Here is a 20,145-nt window from a genome sequence, read left to right as displayed (position 1 = left end):
TTGGGAGATAGATAACCTTTCGATGGATGCAGAAGAGCCCTTTGTTCCTTGAGGGGCTTCTGCCTGAAGTGGCCTTATAGACTTCCAGCTCTGCTGGATTCTAATTGTGTGACTTAGGCAACCTTCTTGAAGACCTCCTTGTGCCTCCCTGTCTTCAGTTGTAAAACAGGAATGATACCATACTTCTTTGATTCTTAGACTCCCATTTTTGGTAATATTTTTTATTTTAACATCTCAAGGCAAGATTTGTCTTACATCACTGGCATTTCATAGTCAAATTGGCAACATTTTTCTCATTTAGTGGTACATAAAATAATGGTGTGTTTTATTGTCGGTGGAGTACGGTAACTTGGCTTTGGTGGAGTACAGTTACAGCCAGCACTCTCGGTTGTTTTGAGGATTGGAGTTCATAATTGCCACTCTCAATACATGGTGATCTTGTCTTTATTTTTACCTTTTCCCCCCACTGTTCTCTCTGGCTCCACTATTACTCCCTTAAATGCAGCCTTTACACACCTGCCTAATGACATTAAAAATATATTTTGACTGTCTCCCTCCCTTGTTTGAATTACTCGGTGGCTCTGTACCCTACACAGCAGTGAGTCTTATAGAAGAGGAGGATATGCCTCACTCCTTGCCCTGCTTCTTATGAACCCTTATGAGTGTGAAATGACACCTGAGTGATTGAGCATGTGTGTCATACAAATGGGTTTTCATGAGTGTAGAAAGAGTTGGGGACCACTGCCAAAGGGATGGTACTGAGTCCCCTTCAGTGTTGTTTACAAAGACCTCTGACATCTGTCCCAGCCTGCCTCTCTAGGCTCAGCTTTCCCCATTTCCTGTTCTGAACTTTGAGCTACAGCAGTATTGAGTTATTGATACAACTTGTCCTTAAAGATGTCATAGCTTCCTAAGTTTCTGACCCAGCTCGTAAGGGGCTGGAGAGGGCGGAGCAGGGTCCATGGCTATCCCAGGAACAATGCTTTAGAAGGAACGGGAACTTTATCTCCTTAGAAACAGGTTTGTGGATCAGAACATGGCATTTGGAATTTTTTCTTGATGGCCAAATACTTGTTTTTCTCTTACCTGACTGTCTGCCATTTGGTTAGATTAAAAAGAGTGATAGAATCCCAGAGGAGAGGACAGGGACTTACTCTTTGCTGCTTCACTGGGCAGAGGTAAGTCCAGGGGATGGAAGTGGTGCCAAGCATGTTGCAGCTCAGAGCAGTTAAGAACATTCTGATGGTTACTGCTGCTCCACAGTACACTGGACAGCTTAGGAACCCAGGGAGCGGTCTCTGCTTAGGTGAAGGATCTGTTCTTTCAAGAGCTAAAGAATAAATCCTGGATGGTTCAGTGGGTTAAAGCCTCTGCCTTTGGCTCAGGTCATGATCCCAGGGTCCTGGGATCAAGCCCTGCATTGGGCTCTCTGGCAGGGAGCCTGCCTCCCCTCTCTCTCTGCCTGCCTCTCTGCCTGCTTGTGATTTCTGTCTGTCAAATAAATAAACAAAATCTTTAAAAAAAAGAATAAATTCCTACTTTAGGAAGGAGGTTGGACCAGATGACTTTGATTGTAATTACTGCATTAACTAGTATTCATCAGGTACTTATTTACATGTCAGGCACATAAGAGCTCAGTGCTTGAAATACAATGTCTCATTTATTTCCTGCATCATCTTACTTTGTCTTTAGGTTAGGCCTCTCAGATGAGAACTCTAGTTCTCCCCATTTTACAGAAGAAACTGAGCTTAGAGATAGGAAACCTCAGTTTCCCTAAGGCGACACAATTCTGATAAGTAGCAGAGACAGAAATCAGACCCTGGACATGCTGATTCCAGAGCCTACACTCTCCCCACGCTGCCCTTCGTGTCCTCTCCTGCTCGAGGATCCTCAGTGTGGAAAGAGATGGGATCTGGGTCACGTTTGTTAGCAGTTAACCAGTCAGAGAGAGGATAAAACTCAAGAGGGCAAGGCCTGGGTCATTTTCTTCACCCAGTACTTTGCTTAACATTTGGGACCTGTATTGCAGAATACTGGGGATAGGCAGGGAATGAAGGAGGATGAAACAGCAGACGAGCAAGAAGAAATCCTGCTGGGACCCTTTAAAAATTGACTGAGAGCCCTGCAACTCACAATAGGCATTCTTTGGGGAAAAGAAAAAAAATTAGGAAAGAAAAAATTAGGAAAGAAGGAATACTATGCAATGAGCATGCTTTGCTGCGGCCAGCTGTACATATACAGTGTCAGGAAGCCAGCGAGTGAGGAATCCTTTTATTAAAAAATTCTTAGCAGGGCATGGAGAATAGTTCATGAGTTGCAGGGTGATGTGCCGTCCCCTCTGCCCAGATGCCTTCTCCATTTACCAGCTCGAGACCCACCCTCTGAACTGCCATAGCGTTTTGTACTTGGGTCATAGTACTGTCACAGCCCACCTTTTATTACAGCTCATTTCCTACATGCTTTATCTTCCTGAACTTGATTTCAAGCTCTTTGAGGACAAGGTTCACATCTTATCTTCCTTTCCTCCTTCTAGCTCTCCCCATTCTGTGATGTTAAGCATATTTGAAAGCAGATGTTGTTACGGGTCACATCCTTTGGGTGAAAATGAGTGAACGCCTCAACCCTCACACATCATCTTGTGTGTAGGGAGAACACTGGACTCGCACATGCATTGTTAGCTTATACGGCTTCGATTTTCACCATCTGGAAAAAAGATGGAGGCGAACAATTCCAGATCCTGAGGGACCCACCCACAATTCTGCTCAGTTCCTGTGTGTCTGGAGTGAGTGTGAAATGGGCTCTTCTTTGTCTCTGCTCTTTCACGCCTGTCATGTGCCTCTCATAAACATCTTCTGGTGCTTGGACTGATTTTCATGCTTAAAGATACAGTACGGCTTTTCGGGCTGTGGCCCCTGCCCGAGCTGGCCACTTCACCAGTGCTGCTGGCGGAGGAGGACTACACACGATGTCAGGGGTGTGGGGCTATGCATGTTTCTGTCTCTGCGGGTGGCTTACAACTGATGTAAGTGGAATCATGAGGTTCCACTAGGCTCATTCATGTTGCGTTGAAAGAATGTGTGATCATACGAGTGTGAGAAAGAGAGAAAATCACGGGCAAGGGATTGAGCTTTGTGGAGTTACGTGACAAGAAGACATCTGGAGAGAACAGTGCAAATGTCCTGTCTCCATCCGAAGATTATGGGAGGTCATACACGTAATTCAGGAGATGCCCATAACAAGGAAAAGAGAAAAATAGAACTTTACGAAGCAGGTTGTTTCTTTGCCTGCTTTCAGACAGCCCTGTGGCCGCGTTCCCAGGGGCATCTCGGAGTCGGAGTGCATTCACTAACGGAAAATAGCAATGAGCAGTGAAGAAAAAAACTAAATTGTGTTCGCCGTATTTTGTTTTAGAAGTCACAGGAATGTGAAGCATACTTCTTTTTGTTTCCTTATCATTCTTTACCCAGTTTATCAAGAGTTTTGTTATGTAATACTTCTCTACAGCATCATTTTTTTGACAGTGCAGATACCTTAGAGTAACAGAATAATAAATAATCCCGGTGCCTCTCTGCTGTCCCTTGTGTCATTGCTGTCATGTATCTCACTTATACACAGGCAAGTGTATACACAAGCGTGCATCGTAAAATGCTTCTTTGGACTTGCTTATCCTTTATCTTTTTATTCTAGCCCGGTGCGTCGATCTCCAAATTCCAGTTTTCTCACCCCTCAAAACAATGTAAGACCTGGAGCTCCTGGTCTTGTGTTAATAATTCTGCATCAGGGGCGCCTGGGTGGCTCAGTGGGTTAAGCCTCTGCCTTCAGCTCAGGTCATGATCCCAGGGTCCTGGGATGGAGTCCCACATCGGGCTCTCTGCTCAGCGGGGAGCCTGCTTCTTCCTCTCTCTCTGCCTGACTCCCTGCCTACTTGTGATCTCTGTCTGTCAAATAAATAAATAAAATCTTTAAAAAAATAATAATAATAATTCTGCTTCAGGTTTTCTGGGATATCTTCTGATCTTTTCAATATATAAAATCGAGTTATATATTTTTTCTATTAATCTTTGAATATCTTTTCTCTCTCCTATTGTTCCATTTCTTTTTCTGGCATACCAGTTATGCACATGTTGTACTGCTCTCTTTTTTTTTTTTATTTTTTAACTTTTTGACCCCCTTGACACATTTCTCCCACCCTCTTCATCATCCCCTTTCCCCTGCTTTTGACAAGCACCATCTGTTCTCTATATTTATGAGCTTGGGGTTTTTTTTGTAATTTGGGTTTGTTTTTTTTTTTTTTAAGATTCCATATATAAGAGGGGCACCTGGATAGCTCAGTCGGTTGAGCGTCTGACTCTTGGTTTCGGCTCGGGTCATGATCTCAGAGTTGTGAGATTGAGCCCTGTGTGGGGCTCCTGCTTGGGATTCTTTCCCTCTCCCTATCCTTCCCCCTCTACCTCTTCCTATCCATTCACAGGTGCATGCAAGCTCTCTCTCTCTCAAATAATTTGTTTTAAAAAAAGGATTCTATATGTAACAGAGATTATACAGTATTTGTCTTTCTCTTTCTAACTTATTTCATTTAGTATAATGCCCTCAAGGTCCATCCATGTTGTCACAAATGGCAAAATTCCCTTTTTGGGGCTGAATAATATTCCACGATATATATATATATATTCCACAATTTCTTTATCTATTCATACATTGATAGACACAGATTTTTTTTCCTTGTCTTGGCTATTGTAAGTAATGCTACAGTGAACATAAGGGTACATGTAACTTTTCAAGTTAGTATTTTCATTTTCTTAAGATAAATATCCAGCAGTGGCATTACTGGATCATAGGATAGTTCTCTTTTTAGTTTTTTGAGGAACCTCCATGCTGTTCTCCATAGTGACTACAAAAGTTTACATTCCTACCAACGGTGCATGACAATTCCCTTTTCTCCACATCCTTGCCAATACTTCTTATTTCTTGTCTCTTTGGTAATAGCCATTCTGAATGATGTGAGGTGATCTCCTTGTGCTTTTTTTTAAGATTTTATTTGTTTATTTGACAGAGAGAGATCACACGTAGGCAGAGTGGCAGGCAAAGAGAGAGAGAGAGGGAAGCAGGCTCCCTGCTGAGCAGAGAGCCCGATGCGGTACTCACTCCCAGGTCCCTGAGATCATGACCTGAGCCGAAGGCAGAGGCTTAACCTACTGAGCCACCCAGGCGCCCTCTCCTTGTGCTTTTGATTTGCATTTCTCTGAGGATTAGAAATTTTGAGCATCTTTCCATGTATGTATTGGTGATCTCTATGTCTTCTTTGGAAAAATGTCTATTCATATCTTCTACATTTTTGAAGGTTTCCATTAAAATAACTTAGTATGGTGATTTAATGGTTGACTCTTTCATGCAGTGTTTTGTCTCTAGCTAGAGAATCAACTTCCCAGTGGAACCAGCTATGCCCAGTACTTCTGTGTGTGGTCCATATTGTTCATTGCAGTTATATCTTCGTAGACACTCAGCAGATGGTTGTTGAGTCTAATTACCATGGTTCATTTGTAGACAGGTGAGATGAAAGGCAAGCCACCGCGATGAGGACGGGCAGTCCTCAGCATGTTTCAAAACACTGATAAAACACTGGACTTTGGAATGAAAGTAGGGAAAAGAGAGAAGACAGCTTAGGTATCAGGTTTCTGAAATGCCTTTTTATGTCCTCTTCCCCTTTTCATTTCTCTCTAAAATTAATAATATGGGATCTAGAGGCTGACTCTGTGCCAAGATGACTCTCAAATGGTTTTCTTTTCCCCTTATCAGTACTGAGCCCACTTACAATGTCCTTTCACACTTTGGCCTGCTCAGAGCCACTACCCTCCAGCATGGACAAAGAGGTGTTGCTCATCTCATCCTACCAAGAATTTCTTCCCTCCTTACTCTCCAGGGGTCTTTCCTAGGAATTAATGAAACCAGCCAAGCCAAGAAGAGGTAAAAAATTTATCAACACTTAGCTTTTTTTTTTTTTAAGTAATCTCTATACCCAGCATGGGGTCGAACTCACAGCCCCGAGATCAAGAGCCACATGCTCTCCTAACTGAGCCAGCAAGGTACCCCAGCACTTAGCTTTCAATGTAGTAGATCTTATCAGTGATTCTTCTCCTTAAAACTTAAGTATTAAAATATTGGTATCCTCCTGTTCCAGTACAAGCACTGTGACCATTCTCTTGTATTTGGTTAGTGTTTTACTGTCTTCTGTGTGATGACACAGTTGTTTTTAGAACAATATGGAAGTGGGGATGGAGCCCTTACCTTTTGTTGTACTACAGGCTTTTGTCCTCCAATGTAAGAACCTAGGAAGGGATTGATCTCATCCAGAGGCTTCTGTGGTCATGATTAAGCTTGGAGTATGGTGTGCCTTAATGTGCCACTGGTGTCTCAGAACATCTTACCAATCCTCTCTGCCTGAGTTCTGCTAGATAGGTTCCTGCTGTCCCAATATAGAACTGCATTTTACTAAAGAAGCAGTATTATTTGTGGTATTTAGATGTAGATGCAAAGCTGCTTGGTGGTACTACATTCTAGGTAGCATTATGGATTTCAGTCCACTTCCGTGGGCTGCTAGCGTGAGAACCTTACTTATTGTATCTGTAGAAAAGTTCATTGTTAAGTTTAGTGCTTAAACTCATGAAACATGGCCAGTTTAAGGTGTGAAGAGTGTGTTTTGATTGGATGAAAAAGTGATGACCTGTTTGTTATCTTTAGGCTCCAGATCAGTTTGCTTTTAATGATGATCTCTGTTGACCTGGGACTGGATTCAGAACTTTTTTGATCTCCGTGAGAGATGTAACCAAGAACAGAACTCTGGCAGATCCTGGAATCCTCTGTCCTTGGATAGAGTTGTTGAAACCAACTAGTCTCCATCCCCGGCAGTTCCAGAGCTGTGTCCCTAAGGAACATCGCTATCCTTGAAGTGATACTTTTTTGTTCCCGCTTAGACTCTCGATCCTGACGTGAAACTAGCAAGTTTATTTTAACCCACTTTTATCTGTAGAGGTAAACTCTGAGTCCTGGGCAGTAGAGCTTGTTTCTCAGTGCCAGAATGGAAAGCCAGGCCAACTCAGAAAGCCCATGTCTTCTCACAGTCAGGACTTTGGACTAAGATGAGCTGCTTTTATCTACTCAGCCAGCATTTATGAAGGCTCTGCTGTTACCAACCACAGTGCTTAGCATCGGAGACCCAGAGATGAATGTGGCATAGAATCTACCCTCAGGGGCGCCAGGGTGGTACATTCGATTGAGCGTCCAACTCCTGGTTTGGCTGAGGACACGATCTCAGGGTTGTGGGATTGAGCCCCACGTTGGACTCTGTGCTCAGTGGGAGTTGGCTTGTCCCTCTCTCTCTGTTCCTCTCCCTGCTTGTGCTCTTTCTCTAAAATAAATAAAATCTTTTTTTTTTAAGATTTTATTTATTTATTAGAGAGAGAGAACATGAGAAGAGAGAGGTCAGTGGGAGAAGCAGACTTCCTGCCTAGCAGGGAGCCCGATGTGGGACTCGATCCTGGGACTCCAGGATCATGACCTGAGCCGAAGGTAGTCACTTAACCAACTGAGCCACCCAAGCGCCCCATAAATAAATAAAAACTTAAAAAAAAAAAAAAAAAAGAAAGGAAAAAGAATCTACTCTCAAGGAAAATCATGGTTGAGGGAAAGAGGCAGACAAGTAAAAAAAGGACTGAATTAAGTACTTCAGTAGAAATGCCCACAGGCCCCAGTACTATCACTGAGAAGAGGGTGATTGTCTTGGCCCAGAGAGCCCTTAGCCTTTCTTGAGTTTACTTGGCCCAAGCTGTGGGTATTCAGCCCCTCCAGTCCTAGAAGAAATGTCTCTGATTTTTACAGAATTGCTCAACAGGATCAGCATAAAGAATGGTAACAGTAGTCCAGGTTAGAATTAGAAATCGCTGAGTCGTCGGCAGTATAAGCCCTTGTTCTAGTTTGCAGAAGGGCTTTCTTTGCTTCAGGGAGTCCCAGCAGGTTCAGTAGTCACTAAACTCCTCTGGTCCTGGTGTCATTTTCCCATTTCTCTGCATCTTTGCAGTGGCACTGCTGGCCAAGCCTTTGTTGGCCCAGAACCTCTGACTCAAGGTCTTCAGAACAGAAGAGTTACACTTCCTTGGAGCCCCAGAACCGTACCTAAGCACTGTGGAATCATCAGCACGCCCCAGATTTGTTCTTCCTATTTCAACTATTCATGAATTGGGTCACAGAAAAACTTCTGGGAGAGCACTATAAGCCACAAACTTGTAGGGCCCCATCCCAAAAGACACTTATTATTGCCTCTAGAGAACAAGACGGGTGAGGTCTCAGACAGTTAACTTGTATTCATACGAAAGAGCAGTGAGGCCAAATTAGATGCCCAGAGGATCCAGTTCTAGAAGTTTTATCTTCAGGGGAGGGAGGACAATGTGACTGCTTCCTAGGAAAGATAAATAAAGGAAGACCACTGTCCAGATGTGTTGGGAGGGTAGTACAGAGGCTTGATAGCAGGCTAGATTGCCTTTAGAGGAATAGACATTTTGTTAAAAGATTTTATTTATTTATTTGAGAGGGAGAGGGAGAGGCAGACTCCCCACTGATCAGGGAGCCAGCCACAGGACTCTATGCCAGGACCCTGAGATCACGACCTGAGCCGAACACAGATGCTTAACTGACTGTGCCACCCAGGCGCTCCAGAGAAATAGGTACTTTGATTCTGGTAATTACAACTGACCCTTGAACAATGTAGAGTTGGGAGCACTGGTCCTCAGCACAAATCCGCATCTAACTTCTGACTGTCCCCAAGCCTTATCAATAATATAAACGGTGGATTAAAACATATTTTGTATGTTATATGTATTCTATACCATATTCTTACCATAAAATGAACCAGAGAAGAGAAAGTGTTACTAAGAAAATCATAAGGAAAAGAAAATACATGAACAGTACTGGAGTGTATTTATGGGGAAAAGAATCCATATATAAGTGGACCCACAGAGTCCAAATCTGTGTTGTTCTGTGGTCAACAGTATTTTACTTTTTGATTGGTCAGAGGGATTTTATTTTATTTTTTTTAATTTTTATTTTTTTAAAGATTTTATTTATTTGATAGACAGAGATCACAAGTAGGTAGAGAGAGAGAGGAAGAGAAGCAGGCTCCCTGCCAAGCAGAGAGCCTGACAAGACACTCGATCCCAGGAGCCTGGGATCATGACCTAAGCTGAAAGCAGAGGCTTTAACCCACTGAGCCACCCAGGAGCCCTGTTTGAGGGATTTTTAAAAGAAAAATTCAAATAGGACCGAAGTATAAACACCAGCTTTTCCTCATTAAAGTGTGGCCATAAATTTGTTTCTTTGATCTTGTAAAATACGAGTTTCCAGCATTTTACCTGTTAAGATTTTGGCTTCATCACCCAAAGTATTTTTTCTGTTGCCTTCCTCTTCATCAAGTTGGCCTTTTGGTTTATTGGGGTTATCTTAATCTCACGTTTGTTGAAACTCTTAAATTGTTACTATTCCTAGGTCAGATTACCATTAGGTTTGCTGAGAACTAAGCACTAAGAAATCAGTAGTGCTTTTGTTTAAATTCTCTTAACAGGTACTTTTGAATGAGTTTTGTTGTTGTCATTGTTTTAGATGGTTATCAAAATAGCAGAGAACAATGAATTATAATTACTTGATAATTCCTGTGCAATTGATGTTAGGCTGGGTTTAGGGCTCTTGAGGGCCTTAAGCTCTTTGCTTTCTTCTGATCTTGTGGTTTTTATTGCCCTCTACATGACTCAGATTTTAGATTTCCTTTTCCCGTGCCTCTTTGTTGGTTTGGTACTTTTAACTCAGTGTTCTCTGATGTACTCATCTGCGTTTCTGCCGTTGTCCTCAAGGTCAGGCCATCTATCACCTCCTGGTCCTTTAACAGGACCATTCTTTGTGATCTGACTATATCTAGTTTCTTAGGTACAGGAGTTTGGTATTGATTCTTTTTTTAAATTCAAGTGTAATTAACAATACAGTGTTCGATTAGTTTCAGGTGTACCATAAAATGGTTCAGCAGTTCTGTACATTACTCAGTGCGCCCCATGGTAAGTGTGCTCTGGATCCTCTCTGTGTTCCATCCCTCCCCCACCACCTCCCCTCTGGCGACCCCTCTGTTCCCTAGTTTTAGGAGTGTGTTTTTTTGTCTCTTTTTTCCTTGTGTTTTTGTTTAGTTTCTTAAGTTTCACATATGATTGAAGTCATATGGTATTTGTTTTTCTCTGTTTGACTTCTTTCACTTAGAACAATACCCTCTAGGTCTGTCATCTGTGTTGTTGCAAATGGCAGGATCTCATTTGTTTTTACTGCTGAGTCATATTCATGTGTGTGTGTGTGTAGCATTGATTCTCGGCTGCCTTCTGTACACACCCATGCTTGGCAGCCTCCAACCTTCTCATGTCCCCTCAGTCTGCACTTGAAGAAATGTCGTTCCTCTTTCACAGTGCACTTCACGTTCAGTGGAAGGGGTCTTCACTGACTTGTCAGATGAACCTGGGCAGCTGGAAAGCTGACCCTTTTAGTTCCTCATCCTTTGCTCGTTTATAGCACATGAGTCACTGTGCTGACCAAACGTCAGCTGTGGCATTCGTAGACCTGGTGATGCCAGTCAAACTGGTATTGTAATTATGTAACTTAATGATATACAGATAAACCATAATGAGCAAAAGAATTGTTCTATGAAAACTAAGGTTCACAAACACTTTGGAAAGGCTAGTTAGGTAAAAAAGGAAAGGAAGCTGAATCGGGTTTGGGCAAGATAGCTGTAGAAGATTAGAGGTGGAGGAAGGAGGACGTACTTACTGCTTCACGGGGTCTGAGTCTCCCTGTGCTTAGAGAAACTGATGCATATGGGTGACTTCAGTGCAGGAAAAGTGGCACGCAGCTCTGGTCAGCAGGAAAGATCTTGCTGGCCCCAAGTCTTCTGATTTTTGCTAGCCTTTCGACGTCATAGGGCACATAGCATGGGCCTCTCTTATTGCTCTGCCCCCTCAGCCTGGCCCTGCCTGTAAGCATACTCTGGTGCTCAGTCTGTCTCCCCTCACTTCTTGGCTGGCAGAGGTGTTTCCTTTTGTAGATTTCTCCGGAAAGACTCTCGGGAACAGTGTTTCCCATGCTGTCACTCCGGCTCAGCAGCCCCCTAGGAGCAGTTCTTGGGTTGTACTTCCTCTCTTTGGGAATTGCGTAGGTAACTGCATCTTTTTCTGCTACCCCTGAATTTTACTATGGGAATTCTCAAGAATTTGTCCCTCATTTATGTGATTTGATCTTTTTGCCTGGGTCTGTCTTGGCACTGACTGTTCTGGGCCAGCTTTTCCTGGGATGCAGTGTCCCTTTCGTACGTGGATACTTTTGTTTCAGAAACATCTTGAAGGAGATCTTCCTGGAATGTTTATGAGCAACTGTGCCTGTTTGTTTGCCGCAGTTACAGTTCTCCTTTCTGTGCATGCTGCAGGCCTTGGCTGTCTTCTGGAACTCCATTTGCTCTCTCTTCTGTTGAACCCCTTTTCTGTTTCATTTTATGTGCTTTTTTCCATGTCCCTCTGTTTTATTCCTTACCGTGCTTTCCGCAGTATCTGTCTCCCTTTTGTTCCTTTTTGTTTTACCCTCGTTTCGGTTTGTTTTTCCCTTCCGCTTCTTCCCTGAGCCGTGCCAGTCACGCCTCTCTTCTCCCTGTCGTCTTCCTGCCTCTCCCATGAGCGCTTGTTCTCCTGCTCTGAGTTCTTGCCTCATGGTTTTCTTTTTTCAGTTTTGCAAAAAAGATTGTATTGCCGTTCATCGGCTCTGTGGCAGCGTTTTCCGGTGTTTAGTCTTAGTCTGCCTTTGGTTTTCCAGTTTCTTCCCTAATTCTTTTTTGTTGTATCTTTTTTTTTTTTTTTAAAGATTTTATTTGTTTATTTGACAGAGAGAGTAGTAGGCAAGTAGGCAGAGAGGCAGGCAGAGAGAGAGGAAGGGAAGCAGGCTTCCTGCTGAGCAGAGAGCCCGATGTGGGACTCGATCCCAGGACCCTGAGATCATGACCTGAGCCGAAGGCAGCGGCTTAACCCACTGAGCCACCCAGGCGCCCCTTGTTGTATCTTTGTATCCTGTGAAGATGTCATTTGATAACTCCTCTTTAAATAGGTGAGGTTTTCGGGGACTGGCTGTTTGCAGGATGCCTGTGTAGAAGAGGTGCCCCGTCTGCGTTCCTCACTGGCTGCCGCTGTCCATGATTGAGGGTCCTGGGTGAAGTCATCTGCCCCCTCTCTCTCTCCCGCCAGCAGAGATGGGCATCTGTGAGGCGAACATAGCTGCTTTGTGTGGTTTCCCAAGTAGTTCCAGCTCCAGGTCCATGAAATTCCTGCCTCTCAAAACAAGGAATCTTTTTGGTCCCAGAGAGCACGTCCTTTACCTACAGGAAGTCTATTTCGGCAGGTCTTTCTCCCCAGCTCCCATGTCCCCTCTCTGTAGTATCCTTTCTTCTTTTCTTTCTCTAAAGGAAAGGAACCTTGTTTGAACTCCCTGCCTTTGACAGCTTTTGTGGCTGTTTTAGAGTCTGGGAGTTTGGTTGTCTTCCAGCTTTGTTGAAAACAAGAGTTTGCATTTTTGTTTCTCCTTTTCGCACTTAGAACACATCTCGAATAGCATTTTAAAATTATGATTTCATGATGCAGTGTTCAAATCAGAAATCTTAACTGACATTTTCTATTAACCAGAGGCTGGTCCCCGTGCTAGTCTGTCTTGGGCCTTCTCCTACACCTTCTCCTTCCAGCGTCCACTGCCACACTGCTGTCCACATTCTAAGCACCTAAAGCCCAGGAATATGCTACTCAGACTTACGAAAAGCCTTTTCATTCAGTCAGCGTGCCTCCTCCTCACTGGGCAGTGTTCTAGGCCTTGGGATAGAGCATGGGAGAATTCATACGAGATCTCCGACAAACCAAAGGCAAGTCTTAAAATGCTTCCGTATGGACTAGGGGTGTGGCGTGGTCAGGGTAAAAGACACAGTTTGGGAGTTTGAGGCGTCCTGGTGGAAACGATGTAGAACGTGAGCTCCAGAGGCAGGCCGACCTAGACTCGGTGCTCTGTGCTGCTACCGATACATGTGACATTGAAATAGTTGATCGACTTTTCCATATTTCACTTCCCTTGTATATGAAGTGAAGGTCATATTACCTACTTCACACGGCTATTCTAAAATTAAAATGAGTTATGTATGACGTGCTCGTCATACAGTAGATGCTCAACAAGTTCTACTTCCCCCACGAAGGAATAAATTATTCCCCCACGAAGGAATAAAATACTAGGAGGACTGGTCAATTTTATGTAACGTAAAGCTTGCCGTCTTCATTTTGAATAGTGTTAAGCATATTTGTGTGGTTGTGCTACCCTTCTGGATCCAGAATTCTTCATCTTGCACAACTGAAACTCTGTTCCCATTAAACAAGTCCCCGTCCCCTCCTCCCTTCAGCCCCAGCAACCACTGTTCTACTTTCTGCCTCTGGTTTTGGCTACTGGGTAGCTCACATAAGGAAGTCATGCCGTATCTGCCCTTCTGTTTCTGGCTTATTTCACTTAGCGTAATGTCTTCAGGGTTCGTCCATGCAGTAGAGGGTGTCCGAGTTTTCTTCCTTTTTAAGACCAAATAATATTCCTTTGTATGCATACGTCAGACTTATCCTTTCATGCACCGATGGGCACTTGGGTTGCTCCTGCCTTTTGGTTATTCTGTGGATAATGCTGCTGTGAAGAGAGGTGTGCAAGTATCTTTTGGAATCCTTGGTTTCAGTTCTGAGTATATGCCCAGTGGTGGAATTGTTTGGTTATATGGCTGTTCTTCTTTAAAAAAATTTTTGAGGAACCACCACATTATGTTCAGAGGCTGATTTCTTGATGGGGAAGTATAAAAACGGTGTAGTTTCCTAATAAATAATTTTAAGATCAGTCTGTTTAACATTTTGTTAGTTACCTAAATATGAGCTTTTTGCTATTAAATCTCCAGTTGCATTAAGTAATGAAATAATTCCTGTTGTATAAAATTTAAGAGTGCTGCATGAGTGTGTCTGTGTAGACAGAAGAGTGATTTGTAGGGGGCGCCTGGGTGGCTCAGTGGGTTAAAGCCAATGCCTTCGGCTCAGGTCATGATCCCAGGGTCCTGGGATCAAGCCCCGAGTCAGGCTCTCTGCTCAGCAGAGAGCCTGCTTCCCCCCCCTCCCCACCCCTGCTCTCTCTGCCTGCTTGTGATCTCTGTCAAATAAATAAATAAATAATCTTTTTTTTCTTTTTAAAGTATTGTTAAAAAAAAAGAAAGAAAGAAAGAGGGGCACCTGGGTGGCTCAGTGGGTTAAAGCCTCTGCCTTCAGCTTGGGTCATGATCCCAGGGTCCTGGGATCCAGTCCCACATCGGGCTCTCTGCTCAGCGGGGAGCCTGCTTCCTCCTCTCTCTCTGCCTGCCTCTCTGCCTAAAATCTTAAAAAAAAAAAAGAAGAAAGAAGAGTGATTTGTAAAGCCCCATGTAAGCATACATACTTTGTGTTTAAACATATGCTTTCTTTTTAAGATTTTATTTACTTATTTGATAGAGAGAAAGAGAGAGAGAAAGCGTGCGCACACATAAGCATGGGGAGGGGCAGGGGGGAGAGGGAGAAGCAGGCTCCCTCCTGAGCAAGGATCCCAATGTGGAATTTAATCCCAGAACCCCAGGAGATGCCCAACTGACTGAGCCACCCAGGTGTCTCTAAACATAAGCTTTTTAAGGTTTTATTTATTTATGTATTTAGAGAGAGAGCATGCAGTGGGGAGGGGCAGAGGGAACGAGAGAGAATCTCAAGCAGACTGCTTGCTGAGCATGCTTTCATTACACTTCCTCCCTGAGGCCAGAAGACGTACCCTGGTTACGTCTTAACGCGCTCCCTCCGCTTAACTCTGGGCAAAAGACAGAGAACTGATGTGCCCGAGAACTGATGTGCCCAAAAATGCACAAACGCACAGACACATCTTTTGTCTTGACTCTTTGTTGCCTACAGAGTAAATTGACGCTCAGATCCTCCACGGTTCAGTCTAGATGCTAGACCCCTGTGTCTTAGCTGGGGATGATTTCGCCAGACCATACGTGACCATGTCTGGAAGCATTTTGGATTGTCACAGCTGGAGAGGTGCTCCTGGAACCTAGTGAGCAGAGCCCAGGGTTGCTGCCAAACATGCTACAATGCACAGGACAGCCCTGCCCCCACCAGAAGAAAATTATCCGTCCCCAAATGGTAGTAGTGCCCAGACTTTAGGCCCAAACTGCCTTGTCAGCATTGTCTCTAGCCTCTTGGTAAATCTGCCATTCCAGCCAGACCCTGATGTTCCTTGTACCCTACACCAGCCAAATTGCTTTCTCCAGTGCCTTTCACCTGACATCCTTCTCCGATGGCAGAGCCCGGCTCAGTCCTCCCACCATCTCAGTGAACACGTCTGGTCTCTCTAACCACTGCCCTCTTCCTTCTCAGACTGCTCATTTAGTGCTTACTTAACAATATGAGGTGGTACCTGTGGTCTTTCCAGCATGACTGAAAGCACCATGAAGGCCATGTTGACAGGGTTTGACTTGAATGAGGAAGTCCCACTCCTGCTTACAGAACCCCTGGATACCTCTGACCTGACCCTCTGGGGGTTTCCGTGGCAGCCCTCCCGCTACCGTGGAGCTCAGTGGTTGAGTCGGCACCGCGGCTCTGCTGGCACACCGAGATTCACCTTTGCTAGGGAGTACTGGCTAGACGGACCCAAGCCCAGGTGTGAGCCTGGTGTCTTACCTGAGCTCTAAGAAAGGGATGAGGACAAGTACAAAGGAACGGGTCCATTTTGCATCCGGTGGAGCCCAGGCGGAAGGTCTGTCTTAGGAACCCTGGGAGACATCCCACTGGGCAGGGCTTATTCTGCCACAGCTGCACTGACGGAATGCATCAGTGAGGATGATGCCAATACTAGTAATGAAGGCCATCCCAGTTCATTCAGAAGCTGCTGTGGGCAGACGCCAGGCCAGGTGTTTGATACAGGTTATCGCATTCAGTCCTCACCACAACTCTGGAAGGAAGCTGGAGAACTGAAAGGATAATTTGCCCAGGATCATCCAGCTAACAGAGAGCAGAGCTGAAATTTAGACAAGGTCTGTCTGACTTCAGAGCCTGTGCTCTTAGCCACCACCTCCCTGCCTTGAGTGAGGCCAGGCAGTTCAGCTGTCACTGCTCGCGGAAGAGATCCGTGTTAGGGAATGCCAGGGTGTGGGGGCCATCTGCTTGGGCTCACTTGGGAGGTCGATAACCCAGGGGCTCAGGTGTCTGTTGGGATTCAGGAGCTGGTGTCGGGTCCGACTGCTGGGCTGGTGCCGGAAAGGCCATGAGGTCTCATATGCCCAAGCCACTCATACCTTCACTTCCCGCATGTGGCCCATTTGGGCCACACCCCAGCTACCACAGGGTGCTCTAACCCTTCTTACTTTTACTTCCCCTTTAGGTGCACTACATCCTTCAGGAGGTGGTGATGGGTGGGATGGTGTTGGAAACCAACATGAATGAAATCGTCGCTCAGGTCGAAGCTCAAAACAGGCTGGAGAAATCCGAGGTGAGTCACATCCGTCCTTTTGCCCTGGCCTGTTTGAAGAGCCTGGGGCAGAAGGAGGAATGGACACATGTGTTGGTTTGTGTTGCTGGGGAACCTTAGGCATGTTTACGGTCCTCTTTCTTCCTTGAGTCCATCAGAACCAATTGATTTGAAGGCCAGTGCTGAAAATAAAACGTAAAAATTAAGGCTAAAAGTGTGAACGGAAAAGTCAGTTGGCTCAGGAAGATGAACAGCTCCGGGCTTGGGGGATTATGGCCCATGTTTGTGGTTTGTCATTCCTCCTTTCAAAGCTATGTGTACCCTGGAGGGAGCCAGAATGCCCTTCTCTGGTCCCAATGTGGTTTCCTAGTGCTATGGCGGTCCAGTCTCCCAGCAGCCATTTCTCATGGTGGCTTTCAGAACCTCACAGATGCCAGTTGCCTTATTTCCAGTTAGCCTTCTCCTCAGCTGTAGCAGAGTTTGGCTGGATTTGCAAATAACATACCCCAGCCCATCCCCGCCTGGTGCTCAGAGTAGGCGTGCCTGGCTGGCTCAGTCGGTGGAGTGTGCGACTCCTAATCTTGGGGTTGTGAGTTCAGGCCCCACATCGGGCATAGAGATTACCTTTTAAAAAAAAAAGCTCACAGTTATTTCCATCCTACCCCTCTGAGGTCTCTCCATCGCCTCCATCAGCCTTCCCAGAGAGCAGAGGCTATGGTCATAAACCTTCACGTGTGGCAGAAACAGCAGAATAAGTTACCACTTCAGTGAGTTAAGTGTCTTCAAGAGCTTGCTTCTTGTAACAGAACTTGATCTTGCAAAACCAGAAATTCCTCTGCCCATGAGGCTTGGCCGTCCTGCTGAAGAACCTTTTCCAGACCACAGTTAGAGTAGCATGATAGTTCTTTTAGGGAGGCAGGCCGGGAAGCTTCCAGGAATAGTAAGTGAGTCAGAGGCAAGGGGTTTGGAAAGCAGAAGAATGGAACATGCTGGAAGAGAGTGGAACTGGAGTCAGTGTCTTGAAAGCAGTCAGTAAGGAGGAAATGGTTCTGAGAATCTTATTGGCTTCTCCCCTTCTCTGTGCACTGTGGGAGAGCCAGAGGGGAGCGCCCACCACGGACGCCTTCCCCTGTGTTTGTTACCAGCCTTTCCATGGCTGTGGGTACATCAGACCTCTGTCCTTCTATCTCGCTGCCACGTGATATTTCCAAAGCCAACTCTTAACCCATCTCACGGTGTTAGTCAGCAAGCATTTGGCCCTAAGGTCTGAATTTCCTTTTCCTTGTAAGAATTTCCCTGTGATTGCACTAGTCTCTAAGACACAGTCTGTTCAGGAAAGGTATTGTGTTGGAGCCTGAAAAGTGCCCCCCATACTATGACTCGGTTGAACCGTCTCAGGTTATTGCAGCAAGCATTTATTGAGCACCTGTGGTGTGCGGGCACTCTCAGATGCTGGGGCTACAGCACTGCATATTGCACAACCCCTTCAGGAGTGCAGAGTGTGGGTCCCTACCCCACGGCCCCTGTCACCCTCGGGATCATCATGCTGGCTACCTTTGGGGAATAAAGAGAAAAAATCAAAGCGTGCATTGTGTGTGCTCAGTGTGGACACTTTCCAGATCTCTGTCACTTTTGTTTCTTACTGTTGGGCAGATGACACTGAGCGTGTGTCTCATGTCCCTTCCCATTTCTCCTCAGGGTGGCCTTTCAGCAGCTCCTGCCCGGGCCGTGTCTGCTGTGAAAAACATCAATCTACCGGAGATTCCTCGGAACATCAACATTGGTGATCTCAACATCAAAGTCCCCAACCTGTCCCAGTTTGTCTGAGGGTCCATGGCTACTGAACTGCAGTCCTTGAAGCAAGCCAAGCCAGTCCTGCCACAGAGCCCACTCTGAGCCTTAGAAGGGTCAGGCCCCGGGGTCCTGCCCCCTGCTGCTGTTGGGGTGCTGGTGGAGTTAGGGGTGGGGGGCGTCCCAGGTTCATGGCTAGCATTGGCTTGGTTTTCACATGTGCCACCTGCCAGCCTGTGATACATGTGGCCACTGCAGATGTGGGAGGACCCTGGCTTCCTCTGTGGGGATCTGCGTGCCCAACCACTCGTACCTTTACTTCCCGCATGTAGCCAATTCAAGGGACCAGGCACTGTCTGGGGGCCCATCTGCTTCCTAGAACCCACCACTAGGACATTCTCTGCCGAGTCTTCATCCTTAGCACCGTCAGGCTTCAGAAATCCTGTGGCATTCACTCTTGCTGACAAGGTGCCGAAGCTAGAACAGGGCCAAACCCTCAGTTAGGGTATGTGGTCAGTGGCAAACAAGGGCCGAGTTTGATGAGAACCAGAGTTGTCCCCTGGCTCTGTTGGGGTTTTCATGCCCAGAGACCTTTTTATAGGCAAGTTTCTGGTTCCCACCGCCTTCAGAATATGTTTCCCTCACTGCCACAGCCCTAGCTCTGTTTGCACAGGACGCAACCCAGTTCATGAACCTGGTGCATGCTAGTAGGGAGAGCACCCCCTTCCCCACGGCCGTTGCTCCAGCACAGCCACAAGGCCCTTCACCAAAGTGGGGAGGCCCCACGTCTGTGGAAGGCAAAGCTGACAATGTGTGGAATATCTCAGATTTCTGACTCTTTCCAGGTTTAAATACATTCTTCTCATGAGGAACAGACAGATCAGTTGCTGTGTTGTAAGTGATGAGTTTCTCCATACAGGAAGGCCACTGCCTTCTGCGCCTGCTTGTGGAGCAGGAGAGCCTGAGCTGGGATCACTCTCATTCTAGAACTGGCACGGGGAAGGTTGGGGCCACGGGAAGTGTGCTAGCTGAGCCTGATGGGAGCGCAGCATCTTCTCCCTCGGGTGGGAGGAGCCCCTCCCTGGTCTCTGCCTCTGGGCCCGCGCTGTGCCCCCCAGGTGACATTGTCCCATAGAAAGGCGTACATTTTCACATGTCATGAGTCTTTATTTCTGTGGTTAACTTAGATCTCAGACTGCACCTTAGAGTAATGCCTCTTCCTGCACTGCCTCGGGGGCCAGGACTCAGGACCTTAGGGAGCTCACTGCATTGTCACGGCACAGTCTCCCAGCCTGGGGGTTTCTCGTGCCTGCTGGCGGGGGCCCAGACTGTTCGCCTGTCTCCTGCTGCTGCTGCTGCTGCTGCTGCAGAGCCCGTCTTAGATGGCACCCATAGGACTGCCATGCTCTGTGCTTAGTGCCCAGTATTCCCCGAAGCCTCTTCTTTTCACCCTTTCAGGCCTTACCTGACTGCCTCGGAGACAGGGGTGGTGATCAGAAGGTTGGCCCTCTTCTGTCCGGAGGAGATGGAGGTTATCTGATGTCACCGCTGATGGCATTCTTTGAAGGCTTAATTTTTTTAAATGGGTATTTCAGGATATTCACATCCCTCTCACATTTGCTGAACGTGGAATAAGAAAGGACGAAAAAGACTGGTATTTACTTTACACATACTGTAAGGCGGTGTGAGCGAGATCCTTCCACAGTCCTTACAAGAGACATTATTGGCTCCGTTTTGCAGGTGAAG

The 20,145-nt window shown here is 45.9% G+C and overlaps 1 protein-coding gene across 2 annotated transcripts in view; it reads left to right on the top strand.

The window, feature by feature from the left end:
- LOC116854778 (AP-3 complex subunit sigma-2) overlaps positions 1 to 19,282 on the top strand; it is a 51,200-nt gene extending 31,918 nt beyond the window's left edge. For both annotated transcript variants that reach the window (XM_032836939.1, XM_032836938.1), the window contains 2 exons: positions 16,522 to 16,629; positions 18,307 to 19,282. In XM_032836939.1, coding sequence (XP_032692830.1) covers positions 16,522 to 16,629; positions 18,307 to 18,435 — 237 coding nt within the window. In that variant the 3' untranslated portion in view covers positions 18,436 to 19,282. The remainder of the gene's footprint in view (positions 1 to 16,521; positions 16,630 to 18,306) is intronic.
- The last annotated feature ends 863 nt before the right edge of the window (positions 19,283 to 20,145 follow it).

This window comes from Lontra canadensis, unplaced genomic scaffold, assembly GCF_010015895.1.
Source record: "Lontra canadensis isolate GAN:19392208 unplaced genomic scaffold, GSC_riverotter_1.0 scaffold94, whole genome shotgun sequence".
Lineage (NCBI taxonomy): Eukaryota > Metazoa > Chordata > Mammalia > Carnivora > Mustelidae > Lontra > Lontra canadensis.
The sequence above is the reverse complement of the archived record's forward strand: the minus strand, read 5'-3'. Positions and strand labels throughout refer to the sequence as shown.